Here is a 17,674-nt window from a genome sequence, read left to right on the forward strand (position 1 = left end):
TAGCAGTGTGCTATGTAGTGTATTCTACCTTGGCTGCCATGGGATGCTGCGACAAGCCCTTTCGCTGCCGCGACACTCTACTTGTGGCCGGGGCTGTGCTGTCTTGGCTTCTCCACTGGGTAGCATCCAGTTTACTAGCGGAGACAAAAAGAGAGAAAGCCGTGCATCAGTGCGATAATTCCACTTGAAGGATTTTAGAAAAATTTTTCGGCATGAGATTTATAGGACAATTTTCTTTAATAGTGAGGCTATTCTCTGATTAGTTAGAAAAGTGTTTCAGGGCCCCTTTAATGTGCTTCGGCTTTTGTTGACATTGCTTGCAAATGATGGCAATCATACCTTGATTTGCTCACTGTATTCAGGCTCAGGCTCAAGCCTCGGCTTGACTTCCCCAACCTGTCTTCAAAGCCCAGTTTGGTGAGTGATCTGAGCAAACCTGCTGCAGTGCCTTTTTGTTTGTGCAGGGTCTGCGGCGAGTGCTGGACGCACAGCAGCTAAGCCTCAAGCTGATTGCCAATGTTACGTACGGCTACACATCTGCTGGCTTTTCGGGACGCATGCCCTGCGTAGAGGTGAGGTCACCCTTGCTGAGTACATTTGAACACGACTTGTTTACACTAAATATCCTTTATATAGAACCATTTTTAACCATGTCAAGTTATGAGGGCGAATCACAAAGTATTTGCCCCTACTTTTTTTCTTAGCCAAATTACAGCTGGAAATGCATAGTCAACGTATCCGTTCCCAATGACAGACCTTGAATGACCAACCTAGCTTCACACGTCCACGGCGTACGAGCAAGTGTAATTCATTTTCTGTGGAGCAATGGACAAATGCCCATCGGAATCCACAGGGAAATGCAGTCCACATATGGGGGAAAGGTGCCTCACTTTGAGAAGTGCGAGGTGGGGGTGTTGTGAGTTCGCTGATTGCCGTGAAGACTTGCTTGACAATGAGCGGTCAGGGAGGCCGTGTGCCTCGCATTCTACCACAGGGGCATCTCAAGTTTAGTGCTGCGATAGGGAAAATGTGTGAATTGGTGTGGGGACTATGTGGAAGAATAGTGTAAGGTGCGTAGAATAGTAGATATATTTGTAATCACCTGTATGTACCTTATTTTGGCTATGGCTAATAAAAAATAGGGGCAATGGCTGTCTAATTCGCTCTCATACAATTAAAATATATAGGAAAAAGTATGGTTACATAGCACAAAAATAGCAGCCACTGCTGATATATTGAACCTTAAACAGCACAAAACTGCCACATAAGTTGGCTTTCCCATGCTGTGGCAGAGCGAGCTGCCAACATCCCCTCAGAAAAAGTGGTTTAGCCCCGCTGCGCCTGTGCAGCTCTATCGTGCAACCGTGCTGCGGGCAGACACCCCCCTACAAAAAATCCTGGCCTGCTCTGCAATGCTCGTTCCCTTACGCAGCCATCGCCATCATTTCGTTGTGTTTTTACCCACGTGATGTCATTGATTTTGCGTGATTGCTGGCCCGAAACGGCATAATCTATCCACCATGAAGTTGGAAATTATCGAATCGAGTGTGTAGGGAAATGAAATCCGACGTCATTGCGACATCTGGGCTGACGTTGAGAAGGCAATGATCCTAAACTGCTTCTGTCTTGCCGGTTTCCGTGGTCCCGTTGAAAGTGAAAAGTGTTCCAATGAGTGCAAAGAAGCCGTCACTGGTTTGCATGAAGTTTGGAGCGAGTTGTCAGAATTTCCAGAAGCTGCTGACGGGCCAACAGTCAACTGGTTTGTGTCTGCGGATGAAGATGCCACTACTGCCAGAGGTCTTGGGAACAAGGACTTCATTGCCGATGTCATGAATAAGGACACGAGTGAAGAGAACAGTGAGGACAACAATTAGGATCCTGCACCTGTCTGCTCTAACGTGATGACTATGCTCGCCCTGTATGGGCACTTCTGTGTAAACGGGGAAGGCTGCAGTCTCAGCTGCTCCGAGTCTTTGGACAACATGGAAAAATGTGTGCTCTTTCAGACAACGAAGATGTTGAAGCAAAAGAATATTTGGGACTGTTTTGTGCCACACTAAACCGACAGTATTTCTCTGACATGATTGGCTTGGTTGCGCAAGCTGTGAGAGGGAGCCAACTGAGGTCAACAAATTGAACGGAATTGCGCTCGATCGCTACCGAAAGTGTGCTGTGTGACACCTGTTTTGGCCTGTTTCGTCAGTGCAGTGCTGTTACAAATGGTATGTGCTTTTGTGTTGCCCACTTCTTTAGAAGGTTTATATTGAATTAGGTCCTATATCGAAATGGTAGGTGTCTTTTTGCGAGTTTGATATAACCAGGTTTGCCTGCACGTGAAAGCATGCTTACCAAATGCAGCGCAACACTGTTTGTCACCTTGGTGTATATTTTATTGTGATAGTAAACCATGCAGGGTCTGTTCTGAAAGTAGTAGGACTGGTTCTTTCCTAGGCGAACGGGTGGACGAGAGGCAGTCTGCGCGCAGGATCGGTGAAGGGGATATTGGGAACACTGGGAAAAATCGGCAGTCGGCTCTCGACTGTTCAAGAGAGCAGGTCGCTTGTACTGTGAACCCCTGTCGAAATGCCTCGTCACGGAGAATCATGGAGCATTTACTGGATCAGCGATACGCGATCAAATTTTGTGTAAAGCTTGGTAAAATGGGCAAACAGACTCACGACATGATTAAGGAGGCCTATGGTGACGCTGCCATGGGTAGATCAGGTGTTTTGAGGGGCACAAGCTGTTCCGAGAAGGTAGGGAAGGAGGGAAAGATGACCGCTTCGGACGCCTTTCGACCAGCAAGACCAACGAAAATGTGTCGCGAGTGAAAAATTTACTGAACAGTGATCCTAGGATGAGTATCAGAATGATTGCTGACGACTTGAGCATTCCTCAAACCCAAGTTTTTGAGATAGTGGCCGAAAACTTAGCAATGAGGAAAGTGTGCGCGAAGTTCGTGCCACGAGTGTTGTCAGAGGAGAAAAAGGTCAACTGGAATGCGATCTACCAGAATCTTCTTGATCATGTGAATGAGGAACCCGACTTTTCGGTCAATGTAGTGACCGGTGACGAGACGTGGGTGTTTGATTACGATCCAGAGAGCAAGCGGCAGAGCTCAGAGTGGCACACCTCTCCTTCCCTATGCCCCAAGAAAGAATGAAAGAGCAAATCCAAGCAAAAGTTCATGCTCATTGGCTTTTTTGATCGACATGGAGTCATCCACAAAGAGTTCGTACCACCCGAACAAACAATTAATGCAGTTTTTTACGTGGAAGTCCACAAGATACTGCGAAAATGCATTGTTTGTGTCCGCCCAGCCATCGCCAACAATCGGCAGCTGCACCACGAGAACGCGCCGAGCCACACAGCGTTCCGCGTAGCAGAGTATCTTGTCTAGCACAAAGTGGCAATGCTGCCTCAGCCCCCCCCCCCTATGGCCCCTATGAAAAAAAGTCTGGCGGGGCACCAGACTTTTTTCTATTCCCGAGAATAAAATCGACGCTCAAGGGGAAGCATCGTGAATCGGTAGAGGCGGTTCAACGTACGGTGACGAGGGAGTTAAACAGCATTCCGGTCCAGGCATTCCTGGAGGCGTACGAAAACTGAAAAACTCATTGGCCCCGCAGTCTTCACAGACTGTGACAAGGAACAAGAGTGGTGGCGGTAAATGCTGCACGGTGAATCACTCTCTGACCAATTACGGGCAGTCCAGAAGGCTCGCAATGTGGCTGAAGGGCTTGGCCTGACAGCCCCAACGTGGGAGCGGCCCGTATCAACCTAGAGTTGACCTTCAGGACCAAATAAAGTTCTTCATACCATACCATACCATTGGAAGCAGTGTGTAGATGCGGAAGGGTGCTACTTTGAAAAATTCTAATCGTTTGTGCTATTCTCATGAATAACATTTTTTTAAAATGAGTCCTACTACTTTCAAAACAGACCCTGTATGGATACTCCAAGCGAAATTTTGCCTGCCGCATGATGTTTCCCATATATTTATGTTTAAGTATCCTATATTTTTATCTATGCCGTATATGCAATGTAGATGCTATACTATTCAACCCACAAAGTAGCTCAAACGAGGTCTGTGTTTTTGATCAATCTATTCCTCAGTATTTTATATAATTGCAGAATGCATGCAAAATTCGGGAACCATTTCATTCAATGCATGTGTGCCTTTTCTCCAAAATCTTCTATAAAAGAAAAAAAATGGGAAGAAAAGAAAAATTCGTGCTCACAATTTGAAAATGATGTAATTTCACTGGTGCCACTGTTTACGGGCAGCGCAATGACGCCTGTACGAACCAAATACAGGCCCTAAATGATGTGTTCAAGTGTTTAAGCATGCCAGAAATTCTGGCACACCTTCCTATGTCACATCTGTGCATAGTTGGAATACTGTAAGAAGAGTTTAAGTACAATGCTGAACCTTTCTGTCGCTGTCAGTGCATTGCCTGTTTGGCAAAACTGCCCAGTTTTTAAGCGATGCATTTAAAGAGCCTCTAGACTGCGTTTGAATAGACCCATCGCTGTGCTTTGTGCCTGTGGTGTTCTGCTGCAGAACATAAGGTCGCTGGTTTGATTCCTGTCATGGCAACTGTATTCAACAGGGGGAACGTAAGAACATTGTGTCTGAAGCATTGAGTGGTCATCAATGTCAGTATAGTTAGATCCTCAGTAAAGCAAAGGCCTCTGACAGCAGTGTCCAATTACCTCTGTCTTGGGTCAGCCAACTTCGTCCTATATTTAAAGATGTATTACACCATCTATGCTTTGCAATCTTTAACTGCATTTTTCTTCTGTTGGAACCCATGGCATTTTAAAGTTCCAGGAGCAGTCAAAATCAATCTTACCCCAACTTTTCTTTGGCAAATTTTTACATTGCACTTTGGACTTAACCAAACCACTACTATTTACCACATCCACACTTATGCTATCTTTGAGACATAGGCTGTTGCGTTGGTGGTGGTGCATAAGAGTCATCGCTGCACAATTCGCAGGCTTACAGTGTCTTAACTGAACGTGTTTCGTTCATGCTTGCTGGGTGGTCTGTAACATGGGAGCAGGAACGGACTCTGACGTTTGCAAGCAGAGAGCCATTTTCAAACCTAGCAGCTTCTGCTATGTCAACTTGTTGCCGACGTACGATGATCAGCTGTGTAAATGGCATATTGTTTTGGGTGAGTGAGGCATGTTCACGCACAATTCACGCTGCAGGATTTTCATGTTGCACGCCCCATCGAAATGTCTGGAATCGAGCATGCAACTTAATGCTCAGCAACAGAACGCCATAGCCGCAGGGTCACTGGGGTAGATTAACAGTCCCCAATTCATTGATTCTCGCTAAAACCGTCTCGTGCACACGACCGGTTGTGGCACGAGGTCGCTGGTGTTTGGACTTTCACCATTTAGACAAAGGTGACGATGGAAAAGGTGCGAGTTGTGAAGCATGTTTGTCACTGATCTGCTGTGGGATGTCATTAAGATGGCCTCCTCTTCCGCTAACCTCTCTCCCTGTGGTGGGTGCTGGAGAGTGTTCTGCATCCTTCATTTGTTGATTCTTGCTATATCCACCTCATCGTGGAAGTAACCTTTTGCAGCAGACAACTTTTTTTTTCCCTGTTTGTTTAACCGTTTCTCTTTGCCGATATCAAGCGTTTCAGTGATGCATTTTTGGTCGAGAACGGACCAAGGTGCTCAATACAATTGACTTGTTCACTTATAGTGCCTGAGCATTTCTCATAAGGAGAGTGAACTTGGATTCAATTGAATTGAGCTTGTTCGTATACGTTATAAGTTTTGTCTGACTTGTTAAGTTGAGAATTGGCAGTGTTTGGTACTTCTGCTGAGACGTTTTATGTTTAGGGGCGGGGAGTGCGCATTTTATTGAGCAGATGCATTCTCCGGTGCAGGTGGCGGACAGCGTGGTGAGCAAAGGTCGGGAGGCCCTGGAGCACGCCATCCGCACGGCTGAGGCTATTGTTCCAGGTGCACGGGTTGTGTACGGCGACACAGACAGGTCTGTGTCAACCTAGTAATTTCACTTAGTTTGTTTATGCCACAAGTCAGCTATGCTGCGCAGCAAAAACACATAATTGTGGTGGCGTAACCAGTCTTCCATGCAGTGTTTCCATCTTAGTTGGTCTTTATGTCTTGTTTAGTGTCAAAAATGCTGTTTAATGGATTTAAAATGTTTAGGAAACTTTTATACATATTTAGAAGACTTATAGCAGATCATTAAGGGCTGTTTTAATGTAAGGGCAAGTAGTCTGCAGTGATCTGCATTGCCCGCTTTTGTTAACGTACATGTAATGACTAAATGGCTGATCATGAACTTTTTCAGCACGTTTCATGCTGCAAAGGATGCAGTTTTAGTTGGAAGACATTCAATAACTTTTCTGCTGACATATTAGCAAGTGTCTTAAAAAAAAAAACCTTCCTTGCTTGTGTTTTTGGCATTACTAGCATAAAATTTGATACTTGCAAGCCTTGGAAATTTTTGTTTACTATATATGTGATTTTTAGGGCTGTTTGAACAGTATTTTTCTAATCGAGTGGTGTACGAATATTAAAATAGAAACAACCTCCTTATATCAAACCACATACAATAAAACCTCGATAATTAAATTTCGCCTTATCGAAAATTCATTTAATTCATAGAATTTGTTCAGTCCCGTAATTCGTAATGTCCGAATATGCCAGGTAACTTGAAAAGCCTAAGCGAATCCATGCGGATAATTCGTAGTTTGTGGTTGTGGCCTCGAGACAGGCATGCTCCATCGCGCTTGCGGCTTTGCATGTTTTGGAGGCACTGTCAGAAATATGGCATCCACGTCTTGTTTCTGGCACCAGCAATTGCACTTATCTACGAATGTTAGTTGCTTCTGGCGCTTGCAGTACATAAATGCATGAACTTCGAGATCAGACCCAAGAGACTCGTCTCTTGGACTGTGATTCGGACACCACTGATTGAGAAAGCGCTAGATTCTGCGATGTGGGCCCTGATAGGCCGTACAGCATTAATTTTGTGTTCCCGCTCACTACAAAGAAGTCAAACTATAATTATCACCATCAATAAATGTGGCACTTTTGCTTTTGTGTGTGGTTTCTCCTGTGTAAATATCAGCTGCGTCACATGCGTTGTCAGGTTTTCTCTATTGCTGGTTTTTTGTATGCATATGAGTCCTGACCGCATGAAAAATCTCGGCCACATGCGTTTCCTCTAGTATACAAAGACGGCGACAGGAGTGACAGTCTAGGCTGACTGTGCTTTGCCAACTACATGAACGGCGAAGTCACGGACAGTGTGCCAGTAGGTGATGGCAGGGATGGTAATGAGCCCACTCATGCGCCTGCTTTAGTGACGGTTATCGAGTCCCTGATTGTGGTCTGCAACTTTGTTGAGTTTAGCAGTAGTGATTGTGACGTGCTGTGAACTACTGTACCAAGCAGTCTGGCATCAATTATTACGTCAAGTAGTCCTGTTGCAAAAAAAAAAAAAAAGCATGACATGCTTGTGGTGTGCATTTCTTGCTCTACATTTCCTGTTTTTTTTTCTTCTGTTTGGGTAATTAAAAAATCTGCACAATTTTATGATTTCTTGCGGTTTAGCAGACTTCAAATTAAGGTTTACTGCATGTGATATTGACTCATTTCTAAACAAACACCAGTGCAGTAAACTTTTTAATAATTCGACTCCGATTAATTCGACTTCAGTTAAGTTGATTTCGGCCAAAGGTTCTGGTCAAAAGTTCCAGCCGAAGGTCCCGGCTGTCGCTCATGCATTTCTAGTGGCTCAAACTTTCATTATTTCCATCCTAAAATTGGCCTTTGATGTATAATTTGAACTTGACCAAACAGCAAATATGTGCCTGACTCCTAGGTGACTCCAACAGTGACTCCTTTTGTGGTAACGTTGGTCTCGGTGCAGCTTAGGGTCAGTGAACGAATTCAGCACATGCCATCTCTAGTCAAAAGTGCCTATTTTCGGCCTGCCCTAGGAAAGTTTTCAAGTGAGAATTGCAGCTTACAGTGTCTGATAACAGTATTTGCCCCATTCTAACACACACCTTTCTGTTTTCAAGAAAATTAAGCAGAAAATTGCCAGCGCGGGTGCCAATTAGACACAATACCCAAAAAGCCTTTGCGGCATTCGGATGCTTTGCCACTTTACATCTTTGTATTGCGGCAAAGCTGACTTTAGAACACCAGCTGTCGTTGTGCAACACATATTAGACCCTTGCCTAATTATTGTGCTGAAAAATCAGGCCATGTTAGATTTCTGTTTTGTTTAAATGCTTTAATATCATTTGTATAATAGTCTTCTACTTTGGACTCATAAAAAGTGGGTGTGCCTTTGATTCGATGGCTTGTTAGACTCGAGTAAAAACTGCCGCATGAATCGGTGGTTTGTTCTGGTAGCTCTCCTGCATCTTGTTTAATTCGACCCACTGGATAATTCAATCTATTTCGTCAGTCCTGTCAGGGTCGAAATAACGGAAGTCAACTGTACGGGGTGACATTTGACATGGTTATTGTGCAGCCTGTTTGTGCTGCTGGAGGGCCGGTCACGGGAAGAAGCCTTCCGACTGGGCCAGGAGATTGCTGACCAGGTGACAGCGCAGAATCCACGGCCAATGCGCTTGAAGCTGGAGAAGGTGAGTGCTTACTTTTCAGTTCACGGCACTGGTTCGCATGTTGCACGTATCATTCAAGAGACCTGCATTCATCCACCGACTTGCAGAATTTAATACAGTTAAAGCTCGATATAACGAAGTCTGTAAAATCGGCAATTTGCTTTGTTACCTATGTTGAAATTTTTTTGTATTGAAATTGAACTTTATAGGCAAATAACTACAATCGCTTGCTCATTTTTCTACACGGTTACAAAAACGGCGCCGAATAAAACAGCATACGAAGAAGGGGGACACGAGACAGCACGTAGACGCACTAACAACTGAGTGTTTTATTTCTTGACATAGTAATATATAGCTGCTGGCAAGGATCAAAACAACAAGAATAAACAGGGCAGTCATCTGCATCGCACAAGGAAGCCAAGATAAGAATAACTTTTAAGTGTCACTCTGTTGTTTTGATCCTTGACAGCAGCTATATATTACTATGTCAAGAAATAAAACACTCAATTGTTAGTACGCCTATGTGCTGTCTCGTGTCCCCCTTCTTCGTGGGTTGTTTTATTCGGCGCCGTCTTTGTAATCATGCTTAACCAACTAGCCCACCAACACATGCTCAGTTTCTACTCGGGAAGGGCAGCAAAGTTTTCTTGATTATGGGGCAATTGAAAAAACGAAATAAGAGGAAAAAATTCATTTTTTTGAATTGGAGAATCGGCAATGAAAGATATGCTTTCGTTGCGTGTCGACGATATATTCACATCGGCCGTAATAATTAAGCGAAGCCAGCTACGCTTGTGCGTCCACTCCACTCCCACGGCCGATAGTGTTGCCCGCAGTGGGACGACGTTATCATGAAAAGCGCTGGCAGCAGGCAGAAAATGTTGTGTCTGCCTCTCGCTTCACCACATCTCCGAAACTCGAGATTATGGAACCTCCAGTACTAAATGCACAGGAAGGCAGCGCACATGATGCCATACCATCTTGGCAAGCCCACTCTTTGCACATGCGGCAGATTACCTCTAAAATATGGCGTGCAGGCTGCGTACGCACTCAGCTACGCTGACAGCCATGCGCAGCCAGAGACTGTGGACTTCCTTTACAGTTGAGGTCTTGCAGTTCATCACAATCAGGCTTTGTGGCCTAATGGTAATGAGTCTCTCCTCAGCTACAATCAGCAGTGTACATGTGTGTGCCTCTACAGGTGTACCAGCCGTGCGTGCTCCAAACCAAGAAGCGGTACGTCGGATTTGCCTATGAGAGCCCTGACCAGCAGGAACCGAAGTATGATGCCAAAGGCATTGAGACTGTTCGTCGTGACACTTGTCCTGCTGTTGCTAAGGTGAGGGTGCTGCTCAAAGTTTTCAGTGCCATTTGAAGGCAATGTGGGGATGTAGTTGGTCTGTGGTGAGGATGTGAAAGCGCCTGGAGATGTCAGTTGATCATCTGCAGTATGATAAAACTTGCAGTTATGTTGGGGTGCATCATCGCATGGAGGAAAAACCAGTACTTGTCCAGTACTGTCATTTCTTTCATTATGGCAGTGCAAAAGAAAGAGTGGACAAGGAACATACAAGAAAAGCACCAGCACTGAACTTAATTGATTGTTATTAACTGATTGTTTATTGCGACATGACACGCTGCCATAGGAGAGGGTCAAGGAGGGGAGGGGGAAAAAGAAGGGGGAAATCTATGTTGCCAAAATCACACAACGTTCTGTACATGGGCCAAGCCTCATTTGAGTTAAACTAATTATTTTTTGGACAGTACCACTGAACGTGCGCTCACACAAATGTTTCTTTCATTGTTCTTGCGAAGGCCTCAAAGATACATTAAAACCTTATTGATACGTTCCCATTACTTAAGTTTTCCTGGTGCCAATGCTCGTAATCGAGAAAGATGACCCAGTAGAGCTACGCTAAGTTTTTACCAGTTAGTACAAGATTTTTCGGCAGCAACGTTCAGTACATTGCCAAACTGCGATTGTGTGATACGTTTCCTGGCCGCTAGATCCCACGTAAACAAGAACACGTGCGAAGCGCGCGCGATGGAGAAGAGTATATAGCTGCCCACCGCGGCAGCTTCACGGCAATACTTGCCTGCTCGTCTTACGTGCACACTCAGTTTCTCATTTTGGTACCAGCAACTCTTCTCTGGGGTCGTTGCACACGGCATTTACAGCTATCACCGCCAACCCTATTGCTATAAGCGTCATTGCCCATCTGTTTCACAATGCGTGGTGCCGTCGGAAGCGTAGCGTACGCTTTCAATAGGCGATAACTGAAATGTGCCGCCCTTCCCTGTGGCAGGCTGCGATCATATGCCTTTCCTGGCCGTTAAATCTGATGTGAACAAGAAAAGGCGGGAGGTGCCCGCGATTGAGAATGGTATACGGCTGTCCGTCCCACTTGAAAATGACGGTGTGCATAGTTTCTTATTCTGGTGCCAGTAAATCTCCAGTTGGGTCGTTGCATGCTGCATTCACAGCTATCGCCTCCAAACCTATTGCGATAAGCGTCTTCACCTGTCTGTTTTACAGCACGTTGTGTGTAGTGCCATTGTTGGCGTACTGCATGCCTTTAGTAGGCAATAATCCAAATGCGCCGCCGTTCCTTGCTGCAGGCGGCCCGATGTGAGCATCAAGTTTCACTTTGGCGGCATTCTGCATTGCTCACCAGTTCGATTTCGCTTTGGTTTCCCGTTGCCCTCTTAAAACACCACGCAACAGGGAAAACAACAAAACGCATCTCGGGCTGCCAGAGCACCACCAGCCCGATGCGTGTTGGCACCTCGTGCCGAAACGATCCGCGCGACGCTTTGCATCATGCAGATGTCAACCATAGTTGAGTCTGCCAAATTTTTTTAGTTACTTCGGACCGTTCGTTTTCCTGGCTAATACATTTATTTATTTATTTATTTATTTATTTATTACATACTGCCAACTGCCTCTTGGCAGTCCAGGCAGGAGTGAGTGTATACAAAGTCGGCACTGCAAGTCAAAAACAACAAAAACTTAGGTTACGAGGAACCATAAAAAAAGAATGCTTAATGATACAGACTATTGCGTCGGGAAAGGCAGCATGTACAAAATTACAAAAATAGGAAAATGGTGATTCTAAAACGAACACGCTTCATTGCAAAGATTGTACGGCAGCCACAAATGAATCAACCGAGGACATACAAGCGACTTCTTGCGGTAGAGCATTCCACTCTGCTATAGTTCGAGGGAAAAACGAGAAGCGATAGGCAGTAGTTTTAGTCGGTGGCATCACAATCGTTTTGCTGTGCTTGCGTCTGGTTTCTCTTGTTTTGTTGAAATTGATGTAAATGTCGGGATCCATTTTTGTTTGTTTATTAACGATATTAAACAAAGTTTGTAGGCGATGCAGTCTACGCCGAAATTCAAGCGATGGGAGGCCAGACCGTGTTCTGAGATCAGTGATCGAGACTCGTCTATTATAAATATTATAAATAAATCTAAGGGCTTTCTTTTGCACGCTTTCAATGTTGTTGACACCGGTCTTTGTGTGGGGATCCCAGACAGCATCGGCATATTCAAGCAGTGGTCTAATGAGTGTCGTGTAGGCAGCGAGTTTAGTCCTACTAGTGCAGTGTTTAAGCCGGTGTTTAATTAGCCATAGCTTCCTTAGCGACGCCGAAACGACGTATTGGACATGAGCGTTCCAGGTTAACTTCGAGTCAATAACTACACCCAGATACTTAAATTTGTCAACCGTCTTAATTGCTACATTATTGATTTTATATGTGCGAATTGATGGTGCTTTCTTTCTTGTAATCATCATTTGAGTACATTTTGTGGCATTTAAGTTCATGCGCCAGGATTGACACCAGTTATCGATTGCATTAAGGTAATCCTGTATAGCAGTCTGATCATGGGGTGATTGAATGTTGTGGTACACAATACAATCATCAGCGAAGAAACGGCAGCGTACCGGGGAATCAAAGGACAAGTCATTCAGATAAATCAAAAAGAGAAGAGGTCCAAGTACTGAACCTTGCGGTACACCGGAAAGTACAGGAGCAGGTGAAGAAAACGAGTTTCCTATACGGACATATTGTGTTCGATTAGTTAAATAAGAGTCAAGCCAGCGAAGAATTTGTTCATTTTTCAGCGTACATTGTAGCTTCAGCTTTAGTCTTTGGTGACAAACACGGTCAAATGCTTTCTGAAAATCAAGGAAAAGCACATCTATTTGCCCGCCGCAGTCCAGCGCTGCCATGACTTCATTGGTAATATGTAGAAGCTGAGTAACTGTAGATAGGCCACGCCGAAATCCATGCTGTTTTTCCGAAAAGAAATTATTGTTTTCCAGAAAGCTTGCTCAGGTGCTTAAAAACATAGTGCTCCATCACCTTACTAGCGGTGCAGAGAAGCGAGACAGGTCTGTAATTAGTAATACTGAGTTTATCTCCGGACTTATGAATGGGAATTATCTTTGCTGCTTTCCAATCGTTAGGAAGGACACCTTGCTTTAGACTTTTGTTAAATATTATGTACAGATACTTTGCGCACCACTCCGCATATCTAAAAAGAAAATTATTTGGTATGTCATCAGGACCAGCAGATTTCTTTATATCTATGTTTAATAGGGACGAAAGAATACCTTCTTCGGAAACAAAAAGGTCCGGAAGTTCGCAGCCAGAACCTGAAAATTCTAGGCTATCGTCTTCAGTACCGCGTAGAAATACCGAAGCAAAGTACTCGTTGAACGCTTCCGCAATATTCTGGTTGTCACTGGTCTCGGTATCATTCAATCTAATTTTGGTGACCGGGTTCTTTTTCTCGGTTATGTGCATCCAAAACTTTCTTGGGGCGTTAGATAAAAAATAGTGTAGTTTAACATTGAAAAAATGGTACTTTGAGTCTTTTATTTTTTTCCTAAGTTCGGTACGCATTGACGGTAACACAGAACGATCGACACAACTATTGGGGCGTGACAAGCGTTTTAAGCGGCGCTTTAGCTGCAGTATGTCCCGAGTGATCCAAGGGTTATTGCGGGCCATTCTCTTGCGTTTTGTTGGAATGTACCTGTGCATACATTCCCGCACTGCGTCCTTAAAATGCAACCATAAATCATTGACACAGGTGACACCTTGATTTGATTTTTTAAGAAAAATGTCGAAATCTTGCTCTAAGTAGTCGAGTAGACTTTCATCTGCAGCTCTCCCAAAATCCAAGACTTCTTTGTCTGGACAACGGATAATATTTTGCTGTAGATTGCTTTTAAGCAGAATCGCTTCATGATCTGATATGCCTGGTAAAACTTCTACAGTAAATCCTTTTTCACTGACTGTTTCAGAGATAAGAACAAGGTCGAGGATAGTTTTTGAGCTTGAAGTAACACGTGTAGGTGTTCCTACTACTTGTTTTAGATTAAAAGAAAATGCCAAATCGAGTAGCATTTCAGCATGTTGACAAGAATGCCGAACACGGAGATCGTCCCAGTTTATCATCGGCAGATTAAAGTCCCCGCATAAAATGATATGAGTATAGTGTTTACTGTGGACGTAAAGAAAATCATGCAGCGATTCCAAAATTGAGATATCTGCATTCGGAGGCCTGTATACTACACCAATAAGAACCTTACATTTGAAAGACGGCACTGCAATCCAAACCATTTCAGCAGAAGTATTGTGTGGAATGGATGTGAATGGGATGCTATTCTTTATTATGGTCGCGACACCACCCCCTCTCGAGCCACGGTCGTGGCGAATTATGTTGTACGAGCTGGGTATTATGTCAGAATCAGGGATAGCATCATGAAGCCATGTTTCTGTTAGAAGCGTGATGTCAGGATTGTAACTAAGAAGTAGGCTCTCAAGGTCATCAGACTTGTTCACAACGCTCCGGGCGTTAACATTTAAAACAGTTAGCGGACTGAAGACGGGGGGTAACTCTAACAAATGTGCTTTAGTCTTACTTTCGCGCTGTTTTTGACTGGAATTAGACCGGTTATGTCAATTTGCTGCTGAGGGAACTGCCCTGTCCAATGCCTCGTCCCATCTGAATGTATTGCCATTGATTCTAACCTTGTCGAAGGATAGAAATACTTTGTCGCCTCTGTCTCGGTTCTCTTTTGTCCAGGTCCAAAGCTTTTTTCTTATTGATTGGACTCTAGGAGAGAAGTCCTCTGAGATGCTGTATGGAGTGTTCTTCAAAGCTTTACACTCTTTCAGTATTTTTAATTTGTCTCGGTAGTCTACTAGCCTGAATATTACGGGGCGGAATCTGTCGTCCCTAGGCTTCCCTATTCGATGAGCTCGCTCAATTGAAACATTTGGAACATTTAGTACGCTGTCAAGGATTTTTGTCGAAACCTCTCGTTCCAAAGATTGGTGTGCTTCTTCCTTCGGTTCCGGCAGACCATGCAGTATTAAATTTTTCCTTCGGCTTCAGTTTTCAAGGTCATCTACTTTTAGCAGTAGGCTGTCAACTGTTTTCTGCAGGTCGTCTACCTTGACTGTGTAGGTCTTAACAGTAGTCGAAATATCCTCTACTTTTCGGTCAATGGAAGCTAACTTATCAATACTTTCATCTAAGCGCCGGTTTGATATGGCCACACCTTCCTTAAGTTCTCGCAGGTCGTCCATAATTTTTTGCAGCATGATTTCGGTAGACGGGCCTGGATTCAATTCAACGTCCCCGCAGGAAGCTAGTAAGTCCACAAAACAATGGTACACACTATTTAACGCATCTATAAACGGCCGTGGGCACGGCAAGAGCAAAAGACACACATCGTCACTACTATAGCCAGAATCATGGCGGTAGTCTCTCACCTGTATTAGGAACAAAAACGGATTCTTTAGGCGCATGGTTCCAAAGCTCTCGCCGCGCCCACTGGTCGATTGCCACTCTTGAGTTCTTTTTATACTCTCCGATAGCTGTGACGTAGCGGATGGTGGCGCTCGATGTCGGTCTAAGTGCATCGTCCAAGTGCAGCTGCGCAGGCCCGGCATGTCGTCAGCGGAAAAGCCTGTCGATGTCTTGCGCTGGTGGCCACGCAATTCCGTCAGTTTCCATGCAGCTGGATCGGACTCTGTAGCTGAGGCTGCATCGCTGTAGCTGATGCAAATCAGGGCCTGTATTAGGAACAAAAACGGATTCTTTAGGCGCATGCTTCCAAAGCTCTCGCCGCGCCCACATTTTTTCTCGCAGTTCTTTCCAAAGTATATGAACGAGGTTCTACTGTATTCCTTTTGCCTTTGTCTGTAAAAGTGGGCAAGACATGCATTTTGCTGAATGCTGGAGTGCATAGGCATTAACGACAACGATCAGCCAAACGTCCCCTTGCACTCTGCGTGTCAACTGTTGTAGGGTGCTCTCACACTCTTTCGTTAACGAACCTTCTTGTCTGCCCAATGTAGCATCTTCCACGGGACAGTGGTATTCTGTGATGATGCCTTTCCTGCATGCAACAAGGCATGTTTTATTATTCATAGTGCAGTCGTGTTTCAATAAACATTCGGCACGGGTGGGAATCCTGCACCAGTTGTGCCATCTTGAAACTCGCGCCAATTGCTGCGCTGAAAGCAGAAAAATAAGTTGCACCATACTGGGCCAAGACAGCTTTGGCTTTGGCAGGCATTAGCAAAAGATTGCCGGTGCAATGCAAGGTGTTGTGTAGTTGGCCTAGGATGGTCTTGTAAAAGTAGCTTTCGTACTCTAGTCATCAGTGCACGCCAAAAGCTCCACCCAATTAGGACCCCCTGGATAAAAGTAAAGGTAGCAACATTCTTTTACCATGTCGCCTGGGCCGATGAGTGAGGGCAAGCGAGGAGGTCCAGGGCTTATGTGCACCTTCCTGTTGGTGGAGCAGGGTCATGTGGTTATGCTGGCACCATTTCCGTGGAAACAAGCGGGTGAGCATCTACGCGCTGCCATCTGCATTTTTTATTGCGAAAGCAATACTGCTCGCACTTTCGGCCCATCGGTGGTCGTGGCGCCTCCTTACACAGCTGCGCGTCACGTGACCGTGTGACGTCACGCCAGACCGAGAGACGGGGCCCCAGCTCGTGGCATCGATGGTGGAGGCGAAGCCTTGCGCGCCGCTGCTGCGGCGCTACCGAGAAAGGGCGCTCGCTGGTGTGACGTCACGCTAGGAGGATAATTGGGGCTACAGCTCGGCTCCTCGCAGTGGTCGGCGCGCTGCCTTGCGCTATGTCGGATGATGTATAGCCATAAGTTTAACAAAGGGCAACCATGTCCACACCATCAGCCGAACCAAGGCGTAGCCAAGGGTATTGCTTTCGCAATCTTCCAGGCTTAACCAAGCTAAGCCTTCAGCCAATTTTTTTTTCTTTGTTTTTGTTTTTACTCACTCCAGTTCCATGACAGTTGCTGTTACAGCAGTGCTCAGCCCCGTGACCGTGGCAATTGTGATTCCTGATACCGCAGCAGTTGCAGTGCTGCGAAGTGGATTGTCGCAATCAAAAAGATTTATCTTGGGGTGTGAGCTGCGGGGTAAGGCATGTATGGTGAAGGGACTCGGAGAAGAAAGGTCAGGAGAATAGGAATGTCGCTACTTTTAGCTTATTCAAGGTTCATATACGTAATCACTCAACGTGAACTCCAGATTTCACGGTGCTTCTAGTAAGTCTGGTGAGCGGCAAAGCAAAGCCAGTCATGTGCAGAATCTTAATTTGAGCTAGTCGGTGCTGTTACTTTGACTAGAACTGTTTTTGGATAAACCACTGTGGTGTTCGTTAACCCTACCTTTTTCACATCTGTTAGAAAACACTTCCAGTCACATCACCAGCACGTGGTACAAGTTCAGCAGTTGTCCTGTTTGTGTGTGTTTCCTGTGCACTCTTTCGCACTGCCAGAATGCTTGTAAGTTCAAATGACCAACTAGCCCGTATGTCTGCGTTAACTGTCAAACATTAACCTTTGCGATTAACTGTCAAACATTAACCTTCGCGAGATGTCGCGTGACATACTGTATGCATCAGTGTCTACGACCAACTTCACAGTGCCAAACACACGCTGTGTTAACAAAGTGCAAGGAACGCCCTCACTG

The 17,674-nt window shown here is 45.0% G+C and overlaps 1 protein-coding gene across 4 annotated transcripts in view; it reads left to right on the forward strand.

Annotated features, from left to right (window-relative positions):
- PolZ1 (DNA polymerase zeta catalytic subunit) overlaps positions 1–17,674 on the forward strand; it is a 169,754-nt gene that overhangs the window by 136,861 nt on the left and 15,219 nt on the right. For all 4 annotated transcript variants that reach the window (XM_065428509.2, XM_070538369.1, XM_065428506.1 and 1 more), the window contains 4 exons: positions 465–572; positions 5,916–6,022; positions 8,546–8,660; positions 9,841–9,978. In XM_065428509.2, coding sequence (XP_065284581.1) covers positions 465–572; positions 5,916–6,022; positions 8,546–8,660; positions 9,841–9,978 — 468 coding nt within the window. The remainder of the gene's footprint in view (positions 1–464; positions 573–5,915; positions 6,023–8,545; positions 8,661–9,840; positions 9,979–17,674) is intronic.

The sequence above is a fragment of the Dermacentor albipictus genome, chromosome 5, assembly GCF_038994185.2.
Source record: "Dermacentor albipictus isolate Rhodes 1998 colony chromosome 5, USDA_Dalb.pri_finalv2, whole genome shotgun sequence".
Lineage (NCBI taxonomy): Eukaryota > Metazoa > Arthropoda > Arachnida > Ixodida > Ixodidae > Dermacentor > Dermacentor albipictus.